Source organism: Gossypium raimondii, chromosome 4, assembly GCF_025698545.1.
Source record: "Gossypium raimondii isolate GPD5lz chromosome 4, ASM2569854v1, whole genome shotgun sequence".
Taxonomy (NCBI): Eukaryota; Viridiplantae; Streptophyta; class Magnoliopsida; order Malvales; family Malvaceae; genus Gossypium; species Gossypium raimondii.
Window position 1 is genome coordinate 33,675,318 of NC_068568.1, and position 27,012 is coordinate 33,702,329.

At 33.3% G+C, this 27,012-nt stretch overlaps 1 protein-coding gene and 1 non-coding gene across 2 annotated transcripts; one reads left to right on the forward strand and one right to left on the reverse strand.

The window, feature by feature from the left end:
* Positions 1–10,846: 10,846 nt before the first annotated feature.
* Positions 10,847–10,953, reverse strand: LOC128040889 (small nucleolar RNA R71). Its single transcript, XR_008195694.1, has one exon. It is a non-coding gene; the product is annotated as a small nucleolar RNA R71 (small nucleolar RNA).
* Positions 10,954–24,721: 13,768 nt separating this feature from the next.
* Positions 24,722–26,798, forward strand: LOC105778793 (ATP synthase subunit d, mitochondrial). Its single transcript, XM_012602552.2, has 5 exons — positions 24,722–24,939; positions 25,214–25,295; positions 26,186–26,250; positions 26,337–26,423; positions 26,507–26,798. The coding sequence occupies exons 1-5, from the start codon at positions 24,769–24,771 to the stop codon at positions 26,606–26,608; spliced, it is 507 nt and encodes a 168-aa protein (XP_012458006.1). The 5' UTR covers positions 24,722–24,768; the 3' UTR covers positions 26,609–26,798.
* Positions 26,799–27,012: the final 214 nt, after the last annotated feature.

A 27,012-nucleotide genomic window follows, 5' to 3' on the forward strand; every position in this document is an offset into this window, starting at 1 on the left:
GTTGTTATAAAGGGTGACTATTATAGACAATGTTTTGGTGATTGAACTAGTCAGGCCATTGGTTCGCCGGCCCGATCAGTCCAACTGGTCCAGTTAAAAAATAATGAAATTTTCAAAAAAAAGATTAAAAAATAGTTCAACTATCGATTCAATTGATTTTTAGCTGATTCAATCAGTCGTTCCGATTCCTAGTCTAACTAATTCAAAGTCACTCTTTGGATTGATACCTCGACCGGTTCTCGATTCAATCGATTCGACTGACTAGTTCGGTCCAATTCAAACAACATTGGTTATAGAGAAGATTGTATAAATTGAGAAAAAAAATATTATTAAAGTATTTTTCATAGAAAAAATTATCTTTAAATGAACAAGTTTATAAACAAGCTTGTTCATGAACATAAACAAATTGAACACACCTCTATTCAAACTTATTCGTTTAATAAATGAACATAAATTATTTGTTCATACTTCTTTATTTAACTTAATAAATAAATATTATACAAACGATTCTTGAGTAAGTTATCTACATTTTATTCAACCTAATTTACCATAATCAACATGCTCATTACCTCAATGGTTGTTTAATTAGTAGTGTTGATAATTGATGAATGTGCTTGAGAGGTCCCACTATTATGGGGATCGATCAAATTAGTCCCTTTAATATTAAATGGATAAATTTAGTATCTACACTATTAAAAAGAATCAAATAAGGTTAAATTGGAATAGTATCAATATTTACCATATAAAAATGTCATTTATTGCTTAATAGAGTTAATATTTTTAAAGTTTTTAAGGTTATGCAAATAAAATATTTTCTTTAGAATTGAACCACAATCGAAAAAAAATTTCAAAATATTTTTATACAATAAATGATAACTTTATTACAATTTAGATTAATTTAATTCTTTTAACTATTAATAATATTAATAATAGCAAAGATCGGTGGCATTAACCATATTCTATTATTTTTTTGTTGAATTTTATTAATTATTGAATTTGTAATGATGCTGTTTTGATTATTCACTGATAATAAGTGCATTATTTTTTCACTTCTCACACTATCAATCCACGCGCTTTGCAGAGGTGTTCAATACTTTTAAATTTATTTAGTTAATAATAAAATTAATTTAAAATTAATTTTTATTAAAATAATAATGGATTATAGTACAAAATTGTCACCTAATTATAAGTAAATATTGTTTTCGTGACCATTTTTCACTTATCTAAAAAATTAGCTTGACAAATTATTAAAGTATGAAAACTTTGGTTTTAAGAAAACACGAGGTTTTCAATTAAAAGAGGAGTCATTATCAATCTTTTTAACTAGATGTGATTGGTTACTTATAAAATCACATTTTATAAAGAATTTTTATGAAAAATAAATTAACAAACTAGTTACAAAAAAAAAAACTAAACCTTCCACTCCAATGAGGAGACATCAAACAAGATTAAACCATTATGTCTATCTTATGCTAGTTTGACCAGACTATCAACAATCTGATTATCTTCTCTAGAGATGCGCATATACCCCATTGTCCAAACTGTAGCAAAAGTTGATGACATCTTCTTATCAATGTAGAATTAGAACCCTCAGAAGAAATTTCCTAAATGACTTTAGTCGCCTCAAGATTATCAGGTTGAATTAAGACATTATCATAAACTCGACCAATCAGGATAGCCAAACCATCCAAGATGCCCCATAATTCAGCATCTAAAACAAAGCAGTTCCCCAAGTATCTATTAAAGCCAAGAATCCACCTCCCATTTTGATCATGAACAATTCCTCCTGCTGTCGCAAAACCTATTTCATTTCTAACTGACCCATCAGTATTTAAACAGACCCAATTTTCGTATCTCAGCCAAGGATTCCCTTTTGAGAGAGACATTGTTTTGCCCAACTATAAGACACTTTGATAATTTCACTAGAACTCTAGGACACACCTTGAAAAATAAAAAGATTTCGATTCTTCCAAATGCGCCAAATGATTATCCCAATAAGACAACTCCAATCCACATCTCCCAAACGCCTACCATGTTGATTCCACAAGTTTGATACAAGTCATTCCTACAAATTACCAGAATAAAACCAAGCTTGTTGATCTATTGGAATTAACTGATCCCAAATACTCCTTGCTGGAGAACAATCTCTAATTGCATGAAGTATATCTTCGAAGCCATGCCCACAAACACCATAAGTCGAATCATGCCCAATCTTCCGATGAACTCTTTCCATATTGGTAAGCAAACGCTACTTGAGAGTGAGCCAAATGAAGAACCTAATTCATTAGGGTCATTGAAATTTCCAGGGATCTATCATACCGCCTCCTTTGGATTCCACGATCTTTCCTGAGTCTTCCTATAAGCACTTTTAACAGAAAAAGAACCTGTCGATGTGCCACCCCAAACGAACCTATCACCCCTTCTATCCAGATGAGGTGGAATTGCTACAATCCTTCGAATCATCTCTTCTGATAACCAAAGCTGGAAGATATCAAGATTCCACACACCATCACCTGTAACCATCTCACAGAGAAGGCAAACCATATCAAGATTGGAATGTCTTGGAATCAGGCTAACCAAAGATCTTACATTTGGAATCCATGGATCAGGCCAACATCTAATATTAGTTCCATCCCTCATTGACCAAAACATATTTTCCCGAATAAGAGGCCAAGCCTTAGTGAGAGCTTTCCATAAGAAAGAACCTCTTACACTTAATAACGTAACAAGTAATCCAACTGAAATTCCATACTTAGCCCGAAGAACCCGAACCCAAAGAGCTTTAGAATCAGACACAAGACTAAAACCAAACTTCATCATAAAGGAAGTATTTTGATATTGTAACTTCTGAAAACCAAGTCCACCGTGATCCCAAGGTTGACAGACATTTTCCTAACTAACCAAAGCCGAGTTTTTTTCACCAATTCAAGAGCCTCAAATAAACTATCTAACCATATATTCAATTTCCTCGCATAACCCTTTAGGGATCATCATTGATTGCATGAAATAATTAGGGATTGACAATAATATCGATTGAGCTAAGGTGGCCCTATCTGCTACTAATAACTTCCTAACATCCCAGCTATGTAGTTTGCTTCGAACCTTATCAACTACAAACCTCAAAGTGTTATTTGTAACTCAATTATGAAATAGAGGCGCACCCAAATAGGTCCAAAGATTCTGAACTCTGTGGAATCCAAGAATATTACATAACTTCTCCTTTGAAACATCACCAACACCTTTAGAAAAGCAGATATTAGATTTGTGCGCATTAATCTTATACCCTGAATAGCCACAAAATATATCCAACACACCTTTTAAGACCCTAGCTTGACTCACACCGACTTGACCAAACAGAATTAAGTCATCAGCAAAGAAGAGACACGAAAAGGGGGACCTAATCGAGACAGACGAATAGGAACCCATTGCCCAGAGTTGATAGCCAAATGATGTTATATCCAATCCACTCCATGCTTAGAAAAAAGGTAAGGGGACAGAGGACACCCCTATCGAATGCCTCTTGTCGGACAGAATTTCTGAGTCGAAGTTCCATTCCACAATATCTGTTGAAGATATGTGCATCAATAAGTCTTTTGAAGATCTATCTTGACTGCCAACCATTTCCTATTCTTTTGTTTTCTTTTCATATAATAGATCACTTCCTGTACGATTATAATATTATATGTGATATTCCTTCTAGCAATAAATCCAGACTGCTCTTGCTCAATGATCCTTAGGAAGACCACTTTAAATCGATTAGTAATTATCTTCATAACCAATTTATATAGAACTGAACATAAGCTTATAGGCCTGAACTGTAAAAACTTCTCAAGATTTTGAACTTTAGGAATAAGGACTATAAGGGTATTGTTCAATTCAGGATCAATGCACTCCCCTACAAAAATATTTTTAACCTAAGAACAAATGACATTATCATATCGGTCCTACTGATTCTGAAAAAAGAGGGTATGAAACCCATCACTACTCGAAACCTTTAATGGGCCCATATCAAATAGAGCAATCTTTATTTCCTCATTAGAGATCGGTTTACACAAGAGCTAAACATCTCCGGCTGTAATCCTTGGAAATGAACTAGAAGGCAAATCTCTCATTGCCCTAATGCCTCTCTATACAAATTCTGAAATAACCTAATCGCCTCATTTTTTAATTCTTTCTCATAAAAAATCCACTCTCCTAAATCATTCTTCAATGCAATGATCTGGTTCTACTTTCTCCTTTGAAGTGTGCGTCAATGATAAAAATTTATATTTGTCTCCCAAAAAAAGCCAATATCACCTTGCCTTTTGTTTCCAAAGAAGTTCCTCATAGTTAAGGACATTTTTCAAGTCTTCTCGGACCTCTATTTCTAATTAAAATAAAGAATCTGATTGAGAATAATCCATAACCTTCTGAATATTAGAGAGTTTCTGAATCATCATTTTTTTACGTGTCCTAATATGACCATACACATTTTTATTCTAGCTCTTGAGTTGAATCATGAAGTGAGATAGAGAATTTGACATATGCCCATTAAGGCTACACTTTTCCATAACAAACTTAGAGAAATCTAGATGCTCAACCCATCCAACCAAAACACGAAAAGGACAACCCTTAGAAAAGCGTAACGATGGTTTGAGAGACAACAAGAGAGGTCTATAGTCAGGTTTGAACATTAAAAGATGAGTCACCGAACAATTTGGGAAAGAAGCAATCCACTCATCATTACCAATGGCTCTACCTAGACGTTCAAACACTCCACCTCTATGCCATGTAAAGGAAGAGTCTCTAAACCCTAAATCATGCAATTCAGTTAAATCCATAAATTCACCAAAAAGGGACATCTTTTCCCATTAATTTTCCTACCTCACTTTTCACTAGAAGAAAAAAATGCATTAAAGTCCCCTGTTGCCAACCAAGGAGATCCGTTGCTCGAAATGATAACCTTCAAATCTTCCCAAAGGTGTCTTCATTTCTGACTATCAGGGCTGCCATAAACGAAAACAACAAAGATATGTTATTCTAAAGAATTACTAGAAACCTGTATCAAAATAAATTAGGGATTACTCTGAAGGACTTCAACACAAATCGACTCCTTCCATCTTATCCAAATACCCCTAGAAAAACCAATTCCCTCTACTCAATAAGAAAATTGAAAATCGAGATTAGCGATGATTGAATCAGCTTTGCCACCACTAACTTTAGTCTTTAAAATACCAACAATATCAAGCTTGTGCTCCCGGTTATACTTACAAAAAATATGTGGAAATTTACTACTGGTGCACCATTGAAAATTCTAGAAAAAAAATAGATAAACACATTATTTAAAAAAAAAACAAAGGCTAGCCTTTAATGCCCGAGCAAACATTTTTCTTCATGACCTTTCCCATTACTATTCAACACCTCCTTACCAATCTCATTTCGATCTGTGAACTGATAAGTTTGACCATGACGTTCATTATGTCAGACAAAAGGACTCTTACATTATCAAAATTTTTAAAACAGCCCCCACAGTCCCAGATAATTTTACTAGAAGTCTTACCTGTAACACCCCTTACCTGTCTCTGTCACCAAATTAGGGTTACAGGATGCTACAACACATAACAAAAAAATCAAGCGATATCAATTCATACTTCTTTGAATGATAATCATTCAACAATCATTTAATCAAAGACATGTTATTCATACATTATCGGAGTTATATCGAGCTTAAACCACTTACAATTTAAATTTAAACATGAATAAGGACCTATTTATAAATTTTTAAAACTAGGTATAAAGTATCGATACTAAATTAAGAAGTATCGATATTTTTAACAAGTATCGATACAAAAACATTATCGATACCATTTTGGGATTCTCAAATTTAGGTATCGGTAATATTTATCAAGTTATTTGTAAAAGTTATAGAGTATCAATACTAAATAAAACTATCGATACCAAATTTATATTCGTAAATTTGAAAATTGTTCATTTGATATAGTATCGATACTCTAGGTTTTAGGTATCGATACTTTTTATCATTTAGTGAAAAATTACAGTTGAAAATTCATTTCAAGCCATGTCTATATCTTAGTTCCATACACCATCATCTATAAATTAATCAAACTTGAACATGGTACATTTCAACCTAAAATACCTAACCAATGTGTAATAAAGCACCATCACATATAATAATCAAATCCCACATCTAAGGTCATTTTCTAACCAATTCAAACTTAACAAAACAAGGTCATATAAAATGACAATATGCTATAACATAATCATCAATTACACTTTTGACAAAGCATATGTACCACACATTAACTATCAAAACAAGCTATACATCTATATAATAATTCATAGCATCCAAAACAACTCTAACCAAAGTATTACCTATCATATTTATTTAATTTATATGCATTTCATTCCATCATAGATATATATTCCTTCACATATCAAGCAAATATCACATTCAAATATTTAAACCAAGCTATGATCAATCACATTATTTTCCACAAACACTCAACTTATATACAAGCACAAAATATGCCACTTATAAAGAACACTTATAAACAAATACAATATACTCCTATCACATGTCACATGTCCCAAATTAAATGTTTTCAAAGTCTACCAAAAGATAGGTGGATAGTGTGATCTTCAAGTTGATCCGATCGCCCAGTTATGCAAAACGAGATCTACAAGAAAACAGGAAAACAACACAAGTAAGCTTTTACGAGCTTAGTAAGTTCACATGTTGAAACGTTATAACTTACCGTATAATTACAGTTTTATAATTAAAAAAATCAACAGCTAACATTAACCCTTTCAATCACAACCATTCAATAGGTGAGTTCTGCAAATATGAGTCATTTAATCATGTAATTTATACAGTATCAACCATTATCAAGTCGTGATATAATATCGAAAACCATGAACACATGTACAAGTCTTTCACAAGAAATCATAACCAAATATCAATTACATATCATCATTAAATCATTTAACCATTAAAATTCAACCCGATGAATGGTATAAATAGATACAGATCTGCGGTTATCCACCCAAGACATGCCAGAATGCTCAACTGAGCTAGTCCAACCAAGAACACGCCTAGGAACTGAGTGCCTAGCTCGTAGGCTAACATCCCTCTAGTAAAACGTCTGGGCACCAAGTGTCAAGCTCATAGGCTTTACATCTGCCCCCAGAAACATGCCAGAATCATTGTACATATAACTCAAAAATCTGTAATAAATGCTAGATTTCGATATACTCAGTGTATAAAAATGAAGTCATGTAACATCATCTCATCACATATCAATCCCGTACAGCGCATAAAATAACCTATTGGCATGATAATTGTATCTTATCCTATGTTCATCCGGGCATGATACAAGTAATCGTGTAACACTTTTCAATTCAATCCATTTTCTCACCTTGTACCAATTTGTAAAAATTCAAATATCTATACATATATATTAAGCATACCACAATTCAAAAATCAACATAATATTACAAATTAAACCAAATTAAACCTTAAGAACTTACCAGGCCAAACTGTAGAAATAGTAATATCAGGAACTAGTCTGCAATTTACTCTTTTCCACAATTTTCTATCGGTTCTTGATCTATATTGTATTTATTTCAATTAATCAGTCTTGATATCATTATAAAAATCTATTTGATGAATATGACTTCTTTATTGACATGTTTCACAATTTCTCTAAACTTATGCATTTTATTCAATTTAGTCCCTAAAATCGAAACAAGCTCTTTTTTATACAATTAGACCCAAAACCAAATTCAGTAGCATCCCTAAATAGCCATCAAGTTCTGAAATTTACAAAATTTTTAAGCCAATTTCAACAATTTAATAATTTAGTTCCTAACTTCAAAACTATTCAAAATTACTTTACAAAAAAGTCTTATTTCATCATTAAGCTTTAAAATCAAAATAAACTTCAAGAAAACTGCAAGAAAATCAATGGAATTTTCAAAACTTTGACAGTTTCACAAAATAGTCTCTAGGCTAGATAGATTAAGCTACAACAATCTCAAAAACATAAACTTACGAGAAACGGGATTGGAAACATACCATGCATGAACATTAAAGCTTGGTCGATTCTTCTCTATTCCAAAAATGGAATTTTTGGTTTTAACCAAAAAGAATGAACAAGATGATGGCATGTTTTCTTTTTGTTTTTTTTAATAATATTACTTCAACTTAATTTAATAAACATTTTAACCAATATAAAAATCAAATCTCAAAGTATATGGCCGACCATTAACATTAGAAATGATTTAATTGACATTTAAATAACCCCATTTTTCATTTATACATGTAAATGAAAAATATATAGGATTTTTCCTATATAATTCATCACCTTTTACTTAAATTTGTTGTTAAAACCAAGTAATTGTTTAATAAATTAATCAAATATGCAAAAATATGAAATTAGGACATGGAAATTATAAAATGTGATTTTATACTTTATTATATAGTTTTCACGCATAAAATGGCTTATTTTATATTAATTTGAGTACATTATATTTTTAAGATATAAAGTGGGTCATGCATGATTAAATTAAATAATAAAATATAAAGTTATATTTAATAATTCATTTTTAATATTTAATAAATAAATTGGGTTTAAATTAATTAAGTAAATTGATTAATTAAAGTGGTTAAATTATATTATTTGGTCCTCTAAACTATCTACTATTTTTGGACAGGTCTGAGAGTTTTCTTCTAATTGAAAAACCATCCAAATTGGGGACCAAGTCAACCCAATTTTTGGCTGCACATGGATGTTATAAACCATCTTTTGGTTTAATTATACAAAGTCCTTTAAGAGTTAAAGAAATCAGAGATTTTCCCAAAGATTTGCTGATGATCGAGTCTTAGTCCTGAGTTGTTGTGGCACTCAAATTGACCAAAAATCAAGGAAAAATCAGCCACCTTTCCTCAATTCATGGCCAACCACTCTTGGAGGAAGTTTCAAAGGATGGACACTCCTATTTTTAGTAAACTAGCTCCCTTGCCTCTCCTATAAATAAAAGCTCATTTCTCACTTTTTCAATCATCCCTTATCCCATCATCTCTCACTCATTCATCATTCTCTCAACTCTTTTAGCTATCTTTCCCCTTCATCATCCTTGCATAAGGATTTTAGCAATTAAGTCTCTTAAACAACCCTTGGTCAGCCACCTTAGAGAGCCATCAGTGAAGGAGCAACGCAAAGAAGTGAAGGAGCCTCGTCAGTCAGAGTCTTGGGTGACAACCACTCTGAATTGGGTTTAATCTTTCTTTTCTTTAAATTTAATTTAAAGAATTTAGCTATGTGTTCTTTGTTCTTGTTTACAACAATGATAGCTTAAATTTATTTAAGCTAGGATGATTATTTTGATTAAATAATATTTATTTGATTCATGCTTATAATGTTTGTGCCTCAATCGATCATGTTTTCAATTAAAATCAAGTTTGTATTTCGTTCATACATGATTGAAATGGACCTGAATTAACTGAGTGATTTTAACTAGACGACGGCTAATGGACGCATAATTGTAATGTGCATGCTCAATTTAGATCCTAACCCGATTGAATTGTAGGTTGCATAACAACTCTAACCAAGCTCTGTTATCTGTATAGTTTTTATATTTGTATGATTAAATTGTTTCAAACCTAACATGTCCCTATTACCTCACATAAAAGCTAAGAAACCCTTAGTAAATAAGGATCAGTAAAATGCGTATTTTCTAAGTAAAGGATTTCGAAAGGACCTAATGTGGTTTCCAAACTCATGAAAGATCGAGTTGTCATGGAATATTTTTCCGAATGTTATTAAGCATGTTGATAATACATTGAGTTTAATTAAAGTAATTGTCCTAGTTTATTTATGTTATAATTGTTGCAAATTGTGTTTAATTTCACTAAAATCTATTTCATTCATATAGTTTGCATACTTAGGATAATTTGCATTAGGGATCATTGCATTTAGTTTAATATATTTTAATCACCCCTTCTCAACTATATTGTATTTTTATTTACCTATTTGTTAATATAATTTTACAAATTAAGGGACTTAGCACAAATACAATCCCCGTGGAGACGATAACTCGATACTTACTTATTACTTGATAACGACTGTGTACACTTGTACAAACCCCAACGTTACAAGTTTTTGGCGCCGTTGCCGGGAATTGTAAACTGTTGCCATAGTCATTTTTTTGTGAAATTATTTATTTTCAATTTGATTTACTTCTAACATTACTAACTTATTCTTTCTAATTTTTGTGATTTTCTTTACAGGTGTTTATGAGCATAGATCGAATTATCAATTTACTCCCTGTAGACCCTAAAATTGAGCGAACTTTCAGATAAAGAAGACATGAACGAACAGCTCAAAGACAAGTCGAGATGGACCTTAGAAATCAGAATCAAGACCAAGGTAATGAAGTCGATTATGTACGAAATTCTATCCTCATTGCCGATGATAGGGATAGATGCATCACACAATATGATGTGCCACTTTTCAGTGAGTTAAACCTAGGAATTAGAAGGCCAAATATTGAGGCAACCCAATTTGAATTGAAACCAGTGATGTTTCAAATGCTACAAACGGTGGGCCAATTTAGTGGTATGCCCACGAAAGATCCAAATCTCCACCTTCGATTGTTTATGGAGGTGAGTGATTCATTCAAGATAGCCAGTGCGACTGAAGACACACTGAGGTTGAAGTTGTTTCCGTACTCGTTGCAAGATCGAGCACAAGCATGGCTCAATTCATTGCCACCAAGTTTCATATCTACATGACAAGAATTAGTGGAGAGATTTTTGGTTAAGTATTTTCCACCTAGCAAAAACGCTAAGTTGAGGAACAAGATCACAACTTTCCAACAATTGGATGATGAGTCTTTGTATGAGGTTTGGGAGCGATTCAAGGAGTTACTTCGTAAGTGTCCTTATCATGAGATTCCTCATTGTATCCAGTTGGAGAAATTCTATAATGGTCTCAATGTAAATACAAGATTGATGGTAGATGCTTTCGCGAATGATGCAACTTTGTCTAAGTCTTATAATAAGGCTTATGAGATCATTGAGAGGATCGTGAGTAACAACTATCAATGGTCAACGAATCGAACAGCTTCAGGAAGTCGCATAGTCGGAGTTCATGAAGTTGACTTCTTCACTTCGTTATCAGCTCAGGTATCGTCTATTTCCTTTATGTTAAAATAGTTAACTGCTAATAGTACTAATAATTTTGTAGCTCAGCCACCAACTCCGTTTGAAACAGTTTCCTGTATGTATTGTGGGGAAAGTCATTCTTTTGAGAATTGTCCATCAAATCCTGAGTCAGTTTACTATATAGGGAACCAATATCAAAATAGGAGTGGACAAGGACCCCAATCCAACTTCTACAATCCTTCATGGCGTAATCATCCTAATTTTTCTTGAAGCAACCAAGGAAATGGACCAAACAACAACTTATTTCAGCAAAGACTCAACCAATCTCAAGAGTTTAATCAGTAAACTCCAAAATCACCTCAAGCTGAGGCATCAAACAGTTTGGAGAACTTGTTGAAAGCGTACATGGCAAAGAATGACTCTTTGATCCAAAGTCAAGCAGCAACACTGAAAAATTTGGAAAACCAAATGGGTCAGTTAGCTGCAGAGCTACGTAGTAGACCGCAACGAACCTTGCTGAGCAATACTGAGAATCTAAGGAATTTGGGTAAAGAACATATCAAGGTAGTGGCATTACAAAGTGGTAAGACTCTGGTACCCCGATTGATTGATGTCGAAGATAAGCATGTTGAAAAGGAGGAAAGTCAACCAGATGTTAAAGTTCCTACACCAAAGGAATCAGAATCTACAAAGTCTGACAAGGTAAACCCTGACTTAGTAAATTCAGATATTTTAACATCTTCTTTGGATGCAAATTTACCTACTCAAAAAAGTTGACCGGTTCAATCGAAAGTTTCATAACCTCCATATCCACAAAGATTGCAGCAACACAAGTAGAAACAGGAGGTGCAATTCAAGAAGTTTTTAGATGTTCTGAAGCAGTTACACATCAATATTCCGTTGGTGGAGGCTTTAGAACAAATGTCGAATTATGTGAAGTTTATGAAGGATATACTGTCCAAGAAGAAATGACTGAGTGAGTATGAAACTGTTGCCTTGACAAAAGAGTGTAGTGCATTCTTGCAGAACAAATTGCCACCAAAATTGAAAGACCCAGGAAGCTTTACTATACCCTGTAACATTGGTGAATCTTACTGTGGTAAAGCTTTGTGTGACTTACGAGTGAGTATCAACTTGATGCCTAAGTCTATTTTCAAGATGTTAGGGATAGGTGAAGTAAGACCTACAACTATGATGCTTCAGCTAGCAGATCGATCGTTAGCATATCCCAAAGTAAATATCGAGGATGTTTTGGTAAGAGTCGATAAATTTAATTTTCCTGCTGATTTCATTATTTTAGATTTTGAAGCAGATAAGGAAGTGCCAGTTATCCTTGGGAGACCTTTCCTAGCCACGGGAAGAATGTTAATTGATGTGCAGAAAGGAGAACTCACCATGCGAGTTCAAAACGATTAGGTAACCTTTAACATTCTTAAAGCGATGAAATTTTCTAATCCGGCAGAGGAGTGTTCAATTATGGAAGAGATAGAAACCTTGGTTTCTATGGAAAGCAATTTTAAGGAAGATCCATTGGAGAAAGCCTTAGAGTTTGACCCTTTGGAGGATGAAGAAGGTGAAGAAAACATGGCTTTGATGGAAGCCAATCCGAGAAATTTTATTCAATCCACACGGTTTGAACTGTTGGAGTTGGAAGTTAGAGAATTTGTGCAACCCAAGTTGTCAATTGAAGAACCACCTAAACTCGAACTAAAGGTACTTCTTTCCTATTTAAAATACATTTATTTAGGTGACTGTTCTACTTTGCCTGTGATTATTTCAGCAAAACTAACGAAAGATCAAGAGAAGCAACTAATTGTTGTTTTAAAGAGATATAAGAAAGCAATTGGTTGGACCATAGCTGATATTCGAGGTATAAGCCCTTCATTTTGAATGCACAAAATTATTTTAGAAGAAGGTGAAAGAGCTCGAATTGATGGGAAAAGGAGGCTCAATCCTATTATGAAAGAAGTTGTGAGGAAAGAAGTGATCAAATGGTTAGATGCAGGAGTCATCTATCCTATTTCAGATAGTTCGTGGGTAAGTCTGATGCAGTGTGTGCCGAAGAAAGACAGAATCACAATTGTTGAAAGTGAGCTCAACGAATTGATTCCAACAAGAACTGTTACTGGTTGGAAAATCTGTATTGATTACAGAAAGCTAAATAAAGCCACTCGAAAGGATCATTTTCTGTTACCTTTTATGGATCAGATGTTAGATCGACTGGCAGGTAATGAATTCTATTATTTTTTAGATGGCTATTCGGGATATAACCAAATAGTTTTAGCCCCGGAGGACCAATATAAAATAACTTTTACTTGTCCATACGGTACGTTTTCTTTTGGCGAATGCCTTTTGGTTTATGCAATGCACCTGCAACTTTTCAACGAAGCATGATAGCAATATTTACTGATATGGTTGAAAATTTTGTTGAGGTTTTCATGGATGATTTTTCTATTTTTGGTAACACTTATGATATCTGTTTGAGTAATTTGGCTAAGGTACTGAAGAGATGCGAAGAGACGAATCTTGTCTTTAATTGGGAGAAATGTCATTTTATGGTTAAGGAATGGATTGTCTTAGGTCATAAGATTTCAAAGAAAGGAATTGAAGTCGATAAAGCAAAGGTAGACGTAATTAAAAGATTATCGGCCCCAATTAATGTGAAAGGAGTTAGAAGTTTCTTAGGCAATGCCAGTTTTTACCGAAGGTTTATCAAGGATTTCTCAAAAATTTCTAAGTCGTTGTATTTGTTGTTAGAGAAAGATACAGTGTTCGATTTCAATAAATCATGTTTGGAAGCTTTTGAAGATCTACAGAAGTGATTAATCTCAACCCCAATAATTATTACACCTGATTGGAACTCACCTTTTGAGTTGATGTGCGATGCAAGTGACTATGCCATTGGAGCTATGATGGGTCAAAGAAAAAATAAAGTGTTCCACCTCATTTACTATGCAAGTAGAACCTTGATGGGAGCCCAACTCAATTATACGGTAACTGAAAAGGAACTATTTGCTATAGCTTTTGCTTTTGAAATATTTTGTTCATATCTTATAGGTACCAAAGTTACAGTATTTACTGACCATGCAGCCATTAAATACTTGCTCACGAAGAAAGATGCAAAATCGAGGCTAATTCATTAGATACTTTTACTCCAAGAATTTGACCTTGAGATCCAAGACAAAAAAAGTGTTGAAAATCAAGTAGTTGATCATCTGTCGAGGTTAAAGCAAGATGAGGTAACTCGATCACGTGTGCCTATCAACGAGAATTTCCCAGATGAGCACTTATTTGAGGTGAGTCAAATTCATAAAACACATTGGTTTGTTGATTTTGCCAATTATCTTGCATGTGGAATAATTCCTCGAGAAATGACATACCAACAAAGGAAGAAATTCCTTCATGATAGTCGGTATTATCTTTGGGAGGATCCGTTTTTATTTAAACAGTGTGCAGATAATATAATCTGAAAGTGTGTAGCTAAAAGTAAGATTGCTAAGGTCTTATATCATTGCCATTCATCTCCAAGTGGGGGACACTTTGGTGGTTCACGTACTGCAGCAAAGATTTTGTAAGCAGGTTTCTTTTGGCCTACATTATTTAAAGATGCTTACGCTTATGTAAAGAATTGCGATAAGTGCCAAAGAACCAGAAATATATCAAGGAGGAATGAGATGCCCTTAACAAATATTTAGGCTCGTTTCCTTCTTCGTATGGGAACAAATACTTCTTAGTTGTTGTGGACTATATATCCAAATGGATTGAAGCTGAAGCATACCCTACAAATGATGCTAAGGTAGTCATGCGATTCCTACATAAGCATGTGTTTACACGATTTGGGACACCAAGAGCTATTATTAGTGATGAAGGTTCTCACTTTGTGAACAAATGGCTTAAATGGTTGCTTGACAAATATGATATGAAGCACAAGATTGCTACTGCCTATCACCCCCAGTCTAATGGCAAGTTGAAAGAGTGAACCGTGAAATCAAAGGTATCCTTGAAAAGGTAGTACGCCCTAGCAGAAAAGATTGGTCTCGAAGGCTCGATGATGCATTATAGGTCTATTGAACAACATTTAAGACTCCATTAGGAATGACTCCTTATCAGTTAGTCTTTGGAAAGACATGTCATTTGCTATTAGAATTGGAGAATAAAGCTCACTAGGCTTTGAAGTAGTTAATTTTTTATCTTAAGCAAGTCGATGAGAGAAAGATGTTACAACTAGATGAGTTGGAAGAGCTGAGGTTGTTTTCCTATGAGAATGCCAAAATATGTAAAGAAAGATCAAAGAGATGGCATGATACTCATATACAACTTCGCGAGTTTAAGAAGGTCAGAAGGTGTTATTGTTTAATTCAAGGCTGAAGTTATTTCTTGGGAAGCTGAAATCCCGATGAAAAGAACCTTATACCATCTACTGAGTTTATCCTTACGGAGCTATTGAATTATACGACAATTATAGAGGTACGTTTAAAGTTAATGGTCAACGTCTAAAACACTACTAGGATGGTGAAGTTGAGCGAATTGAATCCTCAGTCATCTTAACAGACCCTTAATTTTTCATGAACTCATTGGATAAATAAATAATTAATTAGAACTTATTTTCTTAATTTATTACAATTAATTAATTCTGTCTAAGGAGATTAGAACTTAAGCGAGACCGTTGTGACCTGTCCAACCTTTCCTGGGAATTAATTTAATGTAATTTGTTAAAAAGAAATTTTCAAATTAAAATTTTTAAGTTTCATTTTGTTCAGTTTAAATTTTAAATTTTTATGTTAATAAAGGGGGTCAAATTTGGCCCAAGTACTAATCAGTTTTTTTTAAGATACAGTCTGAGTTTGAGGCCTAAGACAACAAAAAGGAGGGAAAAAATTAAGCCTTGCCGTCACACCCATTACTTGCCACCCAAGTAACTTTAATGTAGCTAAATTTTTGCTACATGTTGCCCTAATTTTTCCTTATATAAACCCCTCTTCATTCTACTAATTTTCATATCCCTCAAAGCAATTTGCTTCCACCCTAAAAATCCCTAAATCTCTTCCTTGTGCTATCAACCTCAAATCCAGAAAGAAACCCTAGTCCTTTTCTTTCTTTTTACCAAAATTCCCTATTGTTGCCGCAAAGAGATCGCCGCCGCACCATCCTTGCCGTCGTAAGATTTTTGCCGTAGCAAGTTATACCAACTTTACCGATTTCTCTTTTCTCTCTTGTCCAGAAACTCTATCGAATTTTTGGGAAAGTACTATGTCTCACAAAAGAACTAGATCGTTAAAGATTACTTCTGAAAACCCGATTGTAGTTAATGAAGAAGTGAAAGAGTGATTTGATTCAATTTTCAAGCATCAACCGATGATGCCGAAAAAAGGTTTTAATCTGAAGGGCAATGATGTGATGGTTGTTCCTGTGCCAGTTAGAAAGATAATCAATGCTCTCAAATGGGAACGATTCTGTGATGCTCGTTCACTTCTTGATGATGAACTAGTTCGAGAATTCTATGCTAGTTTGACTACGCAAGGTGCTACTGAAGTCATTGTTTGAAAGAAAAAGGTACCTCTTACTTCTAAGTCCATCAATGATTTGTTTAATTTACCTGATGTTGAAGAATATGAGTACTACCCTATGATGAGCAATATCAATTGGGATTTTCTTCAACAAGTGCTTGATGTTGTGACAAATCTGGGATCCCAATGGATTATAAGAAAGTATTGGAGCCATTCTTGTCGAAGAGAATACTTGAAACCAGTACCAAAGGTATGGTTTTATTTTATTCGCTGCAGTTTTATGCCTATCTCACACAGTTCCACCATCTCGATGGGACGGATGCTCTTGTTATATGCAATCTTGACAGAAAAATCCAATAATGCTGGGAAAATTATCCTCAAGGAGATTCATGAGTGTGCTAAAAAGAAGGCAGGAAGTGCTTATTTCCCATCATTAATCACTTCACTTTGCTTAAGGGCCCGTGTTAAAACACAAGCAAATCTAAAGGGGCAGTATGTTCAATGGTGTATTACAAGTCATGATCTTGAAAGGTTGGTAGAAAGAGTGCATGAGTTGAACCAAGGTGAGCAAGAGGAAACAACTGAGCAAGAAACCAAAGAGTCAACAAATAAAATAAAAACTGAAGTTGATTCAGTTACAGACACTGAAGAAGAAGAATCTGATAAGGAACCAAATAGTTCTCAACCAGCTGAAGGAGCTGAAAACCCTGAACCTAGGGTTGAGCTAGAAGAAGAACCAGTCAAGCTAAGTGTTTAACCTAAATATACAACTCATGTCGACTTCTGCAAGTACTTCAAGGAAATCAGAGTTGTCGATTTTGATGGATATGTGCAAGTTCATGCACAATTAGCAACAAACTTACTGGAAATATGAAAAAATTAGAGATGATTCAATTCAAAATAATTTTAAGAATATCTCTAATACTTTTGTTCCTGAGTTCCCAGATGCTATCTTTGAGACATAGACAGAAGGGACTGACGATGCAAGCGAAGATGGAGCTAAAGAAGACAAAGGGAATAAGTTAGAAAAATAAAAAGGGGGGATTCTTGTCTTGTTATTTATTTAATTATTTTTAGGTCTTTAGGAATATATTTCTTTACTAATTAGGATTTAATTTCTACAAAATAAAACATATCAAGCATGAATAAATACTTCTTTAGAAAGAAAAAGACTGAGTGATGTGGCAATGAGAATGAACATGTCTAGGATTGGGTTATGAGGAAAGACTTGGTATTTAAGCAGTCTTATTGACTCGCCTCTTTTTCTTTACAGCCCTACCTAGTGTTCATTTTTCATTCATTACTTTGTTCTTGCAATGAGGACATTGCTTCTTTTTAAAGAGGGTAAGGCAAATTATTGCTCAAAATTTTTAAATTTTCAAGTATGTTTCAAATCATTTCTTTCATAAGTATGTTTTAATAAATGAATGTTTAGAGAAATTCTTTTCAATAAAATAGCTTGTATGCAAGCATGAATGATGATTTTATCTGAGTGATTGTATGTTATCATGAAAAATGGAATGTTTTTATGATCTTAGTCCTAGGTAATGTTTGCCATGAAAACTTAGTTTCTCTTGAGATTAGACATGCATGAAGGTTTATATCTTTAGAATTGACTTAATAACTTTCTTGAGGCGAAATTCTAGGAGACATAAAAATCTAAAATGATATAGGCACCATTTTTCTTTGGATCGTTTGAGCCTTTTCAAGCCCACCTTATGATATTAGACCCTTGAAACAATAATTTTGAGCTTAAAGGCCTGTTCATTGTAATAAACCTACATTACAAGTCATATCTCTATTTTTTGAAGCTATCATAATTTTGTCCACCGTCTTAACTAAAGTTGTCTTGGGAATCAACATTTTAGGAAATTTTCATAAAGATGTATGTGCTCATGCTTAAAAAAAACAACAACAACAAAGACAAAGAAAGAGTGAAGAAAAGTTCGCTCAGTCTCCAAAAAGGAAAATTTGCATGAGCTTGAGTTCAAAATAAGTTTGGGGGTGTTCCAAAGGTTCACTTAAAGAAAAAGGTTGAGTTTCTAAAAATACAAGACAAGTTAAAGGTTAAGATTTTGAAACCGAAATGTCTTATCTCTTAAAATCCCTACCTTTAACCAAGCCTCATTACAACCTTATAAAAGACCTATTGATTTGATGATTATGTCACCTACATTAGTGGAGAGGAAGTACTAAGTTCAACATATGAAGATCATAAATAAGCATTATGATTGTTTTGCTTGATTGATGAGAAATTGTGTTGAATGAAGAATATTATCTATGGCTGTGACATACATGCAAACTATGATTCATGTTGACATATCTTGAAACTTCGAATAAAATTTTTAAAATGTTTGTATATGAGTTACTTCTTAATAAAGAAGGTCTATGAGCATGAATTTATTGATGCATGATTATGAGACGAAGATTGATGCTACTTACACTCTTAGTAAAATTTGCCTTAGCAAGACCTTATAGGATTTTTCCTATATAATTCATCACCTTTTACTTAAATTTGTTGTTAAAATCAAGTAATTGTTTAATAAATTAATGAAATATGTGAAAATATAAAATTAGGACATAGAAATTATAAAATGTGATTTATACTTTATTATATAGTTTTCATGCATAAAATGACTTATTTTATATTAATTTGAGCATATTATATTTTTAAGCTATAAAGTGGGTCATGCATGATTAAATTAAATAATAAAATATAAAATTATATTTAATAATTCATTTTTAATATTTCATTAATAAATTGGGTTTTAATTAATTAAGTAAATTGATTAATTAAAGTGGTTAAATTATATTATTTGGTCCTCTAAACTATCTACTATTTTTGGACAGGTCTGAGAGTTTTCTTCTAATTGCAAAACCATCTAAATTAGGGACCAAGTCAACCCAATTTTTGGCTGCATATGGATGTCATAAACCATTTTTTGGTTTAATTATACAAAGTCCTAGAAGAGTTAAAGAAATCAGAGATTTTTCCGAAGATTTGTTGATGACCGAGTCTTAGTCTTGAGTTGTTGTGGCACTCAAATTGACCAAAAATAAAGGAAAAATCAGCCACCTTTCCTTAATTCATGGCCGACCACTCTTGGAGGAAGTTTCAAAGGATGGACACTCCTATTTTTAGCAAACTAGCTCCCTTGCCTCCTATAAATAAAAGCTTATTTCTCACTTTTTCAATCATCCCTCATCCTATCATCTCTAACTCATTCATCATTCTCTCAATTCTTTTAGCTATCTTTCCCTTTCATCATCCTTGCATAAGGATTTTAGCAATTAAGCCTCTTAAAAAACCCTTAGTCGGCCACCTTGGAGAGCCATCAACAAAGGAGCAACACAAAGAAGCGAAGAAGCCTCGTCAGTCAGAGTATTGGGTGACAACCACTCTGAATTGGGCTTAATCTTTCTTTCCTTTAAATTTAATTTAAAAATGTTTGCTATGTGTTCTTTGTTCTTGTTTACAACAATGATAGCTTAAATTTATTTAAGCTAGGATGATTATTTTGATTAAATAATATTTATTTGATTCATGCTTATAATGTTTGTGCCTCAATCGATCATGTTTTCAATTAAAATCAAGTTTGTATTTCGTTCATACATGATTGAAATGGACCTGAATTAACTGAGTGATTTTAACTAGACGACGGCTAATGGACGCATAATTGTAATGTGCATGCTCAATTTAGATCCTAACCCGATTGAATTGTAGGTTGCATAAAAACTCTAACCAGGCTCTGTTATATGCATAGTTTTTAGATTTGTGTGATTAAATTGCTTCAAACCTAACACGTCCCTGTTACCTCACACGAATGCTAAGAAACCCTTAGTAAATAACGATCAGTAAAATGCGTATTTACTAAGTAAAAGATTTCGGAAGGACCTAATGTGGTTTCCAAACTCATGAAAGATCGAGTTGCCATGGAATGTTATTCCGAATGTTATTAAGCATGTTGATAATAAATTGAGTTTAATTAAAGTAATTGTCCTAGTTTATTTATGTTATAATTGTTGCAAATTGTGTTTAATTTCACTAAAATCTATTTCATTCATATAGTTTGCATACTCAGGATAATTTGCATTAGGGATCATTGCATTTAGTTTAATATATTTTAATCACCACTTCTCAATTATTTTGTATTTTTATTTACCAAATTGTTAATATAATTTTACAAATTAATTGACTTAGCACAAATACAATCCTTGTGGAGACGATAACTCGATACTTACTTATTACTTGATAATGACTATGTACACTTGCACAAACCCCAGCGTTACAATACTCAATTAGCACTTAAACACTAATTGCGATTGACTTTTGCAATTTTTACGATTTAGTTCTTTTTCTTTAATTAACTATCAAATCACTAAAATTTCTTGACCAAACTTCAATATACCTATATAGTAACTCTGTAAATATTTAATAAGAATATTTACGAGCTCGGTTTATAGAAATGAGGTCTTGATACCTTATTTTCTAAAACCACTCGACTTTAGGGGCAACCCACTTATACTTAACTATTCGTTCAAATAGCAACAATTATTAGATCAAAATTCTATATAATACTATATTTGACTCGCAAATATTAAATAATAATATCTACAAACTCACTCGTCGGATTTATAATCCTGAAACCACTGTTTCTGGCATCACTAGAAAACGGGTTGTAACATTACCACTACGGGAGACACCACATTTCCCCCCGGAGCCTCTCCGTTTAGCTATCGAATTACCTTTACCAATCCCAATCGATTCAACATTAACCGAGAAATTGGAAGAAATAGGAATAAAATTCTCTTTAAAAGACACAGTCGAGTGCCTCTTAGGATCAAGCACACTTAAATTTAATTCCACCATTGTTTCCACCGTACCTTCAAAGGTGGGATTAAAATGAGAATTAATAACTGATGGAATCACTGACTTTTTATCCTCTAAAAGAATGATTGGATTATTTAAGTCAATGGGGTTTGAAGGAGCTATTGACACTGCACCATTCCCTTGTGATTCCAGAATACTAATCAAAGGGACCCGACCCCCAACATGCCACTTTAAATCTGTTTAGCAGCCCCAGCAAGTAAGGAGTTAATGATTTTTTAATGGGGCCCCAGAACCCAAACTGGACCACTCCCTAGAAGTTCCTTTACCAACCGAGAGCTCATCCCTATTCAGCCCATGTAGGTTAACACATTCCTTCTTCTTCAAAAACTCTCATTTTTTAAATTTAACTCCCAATAAATCAGCATTCAGCAGCCACCGCTTCATTTTCAGCCTTTTCTTCCCCTAAAGAGGAACGAGCGTTAAATATGGAACCTACCCCCCTTTATAGTTGGATTCATCACATTACTGCTTAGATTCGCCCTCGGGTTACGCTAAGATTTCCTCTCGACGAGCATCCATGGTCCAAACGACTCCGCTGGCTCCTCTATCTTCTATTTCTCAGGTATATTAATCGTTGTTTCAGCTTTGCTGCCACCGCCGTCCGTCATCGAACCAACAAAAGGGCACAAATCTTGTACGTGACCATACCTGTCGCAAGCGAAACAAACTGCCGATAACACCTCGTACTCAACCCTATGTACCGTACCATTAACCAGAATCTGCGAGATCAGTAGTTTCTCCAAGTTGATAAACACTGCCATTCGGGCGAATCTTCCCCTTGACCCACTATCTATCTTGAAGTCGAGTTTAGCTACCTTATCAACCAATCCACCAATTTCTTCCAAAATTCGACGCTTATAAAGAAAACCCGGTAATCTAGGTAGCCAAACACAAGCCATGACAATTTTAGGAAATGGTTGGAGGGGTTTAAAGTCTAGAGTCCATGGTTGAATCATGAGGTACTACCCAAAAATAATCCACGGACCCTGGGTAAGCACCATTTCATAGTCCTCCCTACTCTGGAATTTAACCAGAAAATAACCATTTTCGAATTCCATGAGATGGAAGCGTGCGCAGGTTTCCAGAGGCTAAAGATCCTATTATGGGGAGAATTGTATGCTAAATTTTGGCCTAGTAGTTTCACCACCACTGTGGTCTCCATATCCCTTACCAAAAGTTGTTTGATTCTCTCGGAGAAATCTATCGTAGGTAACCCATTTACAGTAGATCTAGTTATGTCTCCTTCTAAAACTTAAAATCTTCATCACAGACAGGATTAGGGGAGCCCCTCCCCATCACTTTATCCCTCCATGACATCATCGGCACTGGAGACAAATCCCCAGCCATGTCACTGCCCGTATCCACTGTCAAACCTTTGAACCGAACTTTTACGGTATTGTGATCTTCAGTTGAGATATTGTCACTGCCACCCTCTACCATTTGTCAAAGCTTTTTTTTTTCTACTCCACCTTAACTTAGAAGTCATAATAGTTGTTTATAAAGAATTTCTTTTAATAATAAATATTATAATGTTCAATATTATTAAACGTTCATATTTAATTATTTATGTTTAATAACATTGTTATTTTAATAAATTATTTAATATCACAGTTTTATTTTAATGTTAAGTTTAAATTTTAAATAATATTCTTAATGTATTATTGAAAATATTTATATTGATATTTTAATAATGAATATATATTACAATTTATAAATACTTAATAATAAAATTTTATAGTATAAAATAGAATATTTTAATCTTATAAATATGGGTTTTTGTTCAAAGCATACTTAGCTTTATTTATCCCTTGCTACTCTAATGTGCTCAACTCTCATATATGTAGTATATGTAATTCAAATTAAGTTTATATATATGTGTGTGGGGTATAGTTGGGCAAAAAAAGTTTATGATATTAATTACTATAACTTATTATATTATTATAAAATAAATTTTGATTGTTAAAAGAATATGATTTTAGGAAATTTTGTCAAATAATGAAAAATATTTTATTTATAATCATATCTAAATACTAGAAAAACAAAGATAACCGTAATAACATTTATATGATATAATTGAATTAACTATTTGTTCAAAAATATTCCTATTTAAATGGGATGATGATAGATAATATATATACCCAAAATACATTTCATAAATTAATTGCAACGTAACTAGGGTTTCAAAAGAAATATTGTACTAGAGCTTATTCTTATGTTTTAATATAATATAGTTCATTATTATGAGTATATAATTTTTACAAACAACTCTGATTCCATCCCATGTTTTTTAAATGAAATTATTTTAAAAATGTTTTTATTATAGATTATATATAAATTTTGGTTCAAATTTGATTTTACTGATAGTACTTTTACTTTAAAATTTATATGAACACAAATAAGAGAAGAGGTAAGTGTAAATAAAGATAATGAAATGAGGCATCTATGATGAAACAAATTGGAAGGCATTCAGACACAGAGTTGAATATGCAGACAACCCATTCTCAATCTTACCTTTTTTCTTATGAAAAAATGAAGATTGATGACTTTCATGATGCAGGTGAAGAAAGAAAACGACTTTTACGACTTTATTTTAAATTCGTGTTTTAATTATATTTCTCAACCTATCAATGTTATATCAACCAAGTCTTTCAATTATTAAATTTTCTGTGGTATAATTTAAAATGAGAGTTTTAAAGATAAACACAATGTTACCAAATAACTTTAACTAAAAGATTTTTATAATTTATATTTTTGGTTTAATGTATGATTTAGAGGCTTAATGTTACTTGTTTACAATATCCTTTCTAGTGGAAATGTAAATATATTTTAGAAATAAGTAATGCAGTTGACATGGGAATACATATTAAAAATCCATCTTTGCACCAAATAAAAGACTTCAGGACAATTCCAATTCAAATCACCCATAAAACCCCATACCACTCTTCCACCTTCAATTTAATACAGGGCAATTAAAATGCTAAATATAAAAATCTTGGGCCCAAAAGTCTTTATGGGTCCAAAATTATAATTGGACCTAAAACAAGCCACCCTTCGGACCAAAGTCCGGTCTATCATCGAATTGGGTCAAGTTCAATTTAAATAGTTCAAACCGGCCCATTAACTGTCTCAAGTTCCAATTTTATCCTTCATCTTGAAGACAAAATCCTGAAATTTTAGCGTTTGGGAAGCGAGAAAGTGCAAGAAAAATGAGCGGACCGGGGAAGAAAGTCGTCGATGTCGCGTTCAAAGCATCAAAGAACATTGATTGGGAAGGGATTGCTAAGCTTTTGGTCTCCGATGAGGCTCGCAAAGAGTTCGCCACTCTTCGTCGCACTTTTGATGAAGTTAACTCTACTTTACAAACCAAATTCAGCCAGGTCTTTTTCTTATATTCTCTCTAATCCCTAGCTCCTTTTAAGCATTTTTATTGATTTTTTTCATATATTTGTTGGGTTAATCCGTTGATTAGATCTTAGAGTTTTAGTTTTTTAATGATGATTTTAATATTTTATATTGAAATAAATTTTCAATAAGGTTGAATTTTTTTGTTCAAGGTTTGATTTTGGAACATTTTTTTTTCATTTTTAAGGAAATTTTAGTTTTGTTCAAGGTTTCAGTCCTATCTTGTTAATAATCCAATTTCTTAAGCAGGAACCTGAACCCATTGACTGGGAGTACTATAGAAAAGGAATTGGCTCTCGCCTGGTAGATATGTACAAAGAGGCATATGAGAGTAAGTTAATTTGATAGTTATCATATTTGGCTTACTCTCTATCCAATTTTCCAGTCATCCTATATATGGTTATGCTTAGATCAGTTGCAGGTCTGTAAAATCATAAATTGTTTGTGTTCTTGAATTTGTTACTTTGAAGATCATCTCTATGGTACAAGGGAACTATTACTTAGTTGGATGCTGATATGGTCACCTTAAGTAGCTAGCTCTTTCCTTTCTTCACTCTCAGTTTTTGGGGTTTTGGAAGGGGTATTATTAAAGTATGGATTTTATTGCTATTGCTTTATATTTCTCTGACTCTTTTTTACGGAAATATCAATGCCTGACCTATATCTGGACCATAGATATGGGGATATGACCCTTCAAGCCTACAAATTCTTGGAAACAAGTTGAACATACCCATTTTGGACATTTAGCTTTGATCGACACTTGCACTCGAGTTTGCGTAATACGCTTATCAATCATTTTCCACTCAGATCTCCTTGATCTTTCCTAGATCGGTTTCATGCCCCATACTTCTTGAAAGTTAAATGGAAATCAATTGCCAATGAGGACATTGTTTAAATTGGTGCTATTTTGTTTGCAAATACAATTCTTATTTGTGTGCAATTCACTTGTTGAATGCTATTAGCATTTAACAATTTGATTAATGCCGTAGATGTTTTATTTCAATAATGCTATTATGTGATCGATTCTTCGGACACCAAAACTTGAGATACTCCTATACTTATGTTCGAAGTAGAATGAAGAAAATATAGACATCTAACTACTCAATTCTCACTTGTCTGCAATTTCTAGCAGTCGAAGTAATCATATTTATCATGCTTTTTATAAGGTTTGGATGGAGTTTTGAGGGATTCACCGTTACAAATGTTACTTTTCCATTGCAGGTGTAGAGATCCCCAAGTTCGTTGACACCGTCACTCCTCAATACAAACCAAAATTTGATGCATTGGTGAGAATCAACAGGGTAATTGACTCTCTTTTACCCTGTCTCCAAGTTTTTTCCTCGAATGATGTGCTATTTATTTGTGGTTATAGCTTGTAGAATTGAAGGAGGCGGAGGAGAAATCCTTGAAAGAGTCTGAGCGATTGGAGAAAGAAATTGCTCAGGTTCAAGAACTTAAGGCAATAAATAAAACGATGACGAAATGTGTGTTGTTGTGTTCCAAATCACAATTGCTGAATTTTTTATCTTTTTTTATGAACAGCAAAAGATCAGCACCATGACGGCAGACGAGTACTTTGAGAAACATCCAGAGCTTAAAAAGAAATTCGATGATGAGATCCGGAATGACTACTGGGGCTATTGACATCTTTGTGAATTTAATGGCCAAGCTTTTGGTCTCGACTAGAATTTCTAAACCGTTTCTGTTGTTTTAACCCCTTTTTTCTCGTGTGGTGATCTGGGTTGGAAAGATTAGGCTGTAATGATAAGAAAATAATTTTGTGTGAGAAAATTTTATCCAATCATTTGAGAAACAAGGTGGATCTTGTAAGACACGCTTTCTATTTAGCAGGCATCCGCAGTCATACTTTCAATGGCAAAATTTTTACTGTCTATTCTGTTTTATGTTTATTATTTGAATTAAAAAGAATGGTTAATATGTAAATTGATCTCTGAACTTATCTTGAATTGTTTTTTGAATTTAGTTGATATGAATTTGTATTCCTTAATGTTAATGTTAGTTATTACTGATGTGACATTAAAGGTAAT

Bases quoted from the DNA above. Each gene is read 5' to 3' on its own strand.
- LOC105778793 (XM_012602552.2), top strand. From the start codon at position 24,769: ATGAGCGGACCGGGGAAGAAAGTCGTCGATGTCGCGTTCAAAGCATCA. The intron at 25,296-26,185 runs GTAAGTTAATTT...TTTCCATTGCAG, and splicing joins GTACAAAGAGGCATATGAGA to GTGTAGAGATCCCCAAGTTC. The intron at 26,424-26,506 runs GCAATAAATAAA...TTTTATGAACAG, and splicing joins CTCAGGTTCAAGAACTTAAG to CAAAAGATCAGCACCATGAC.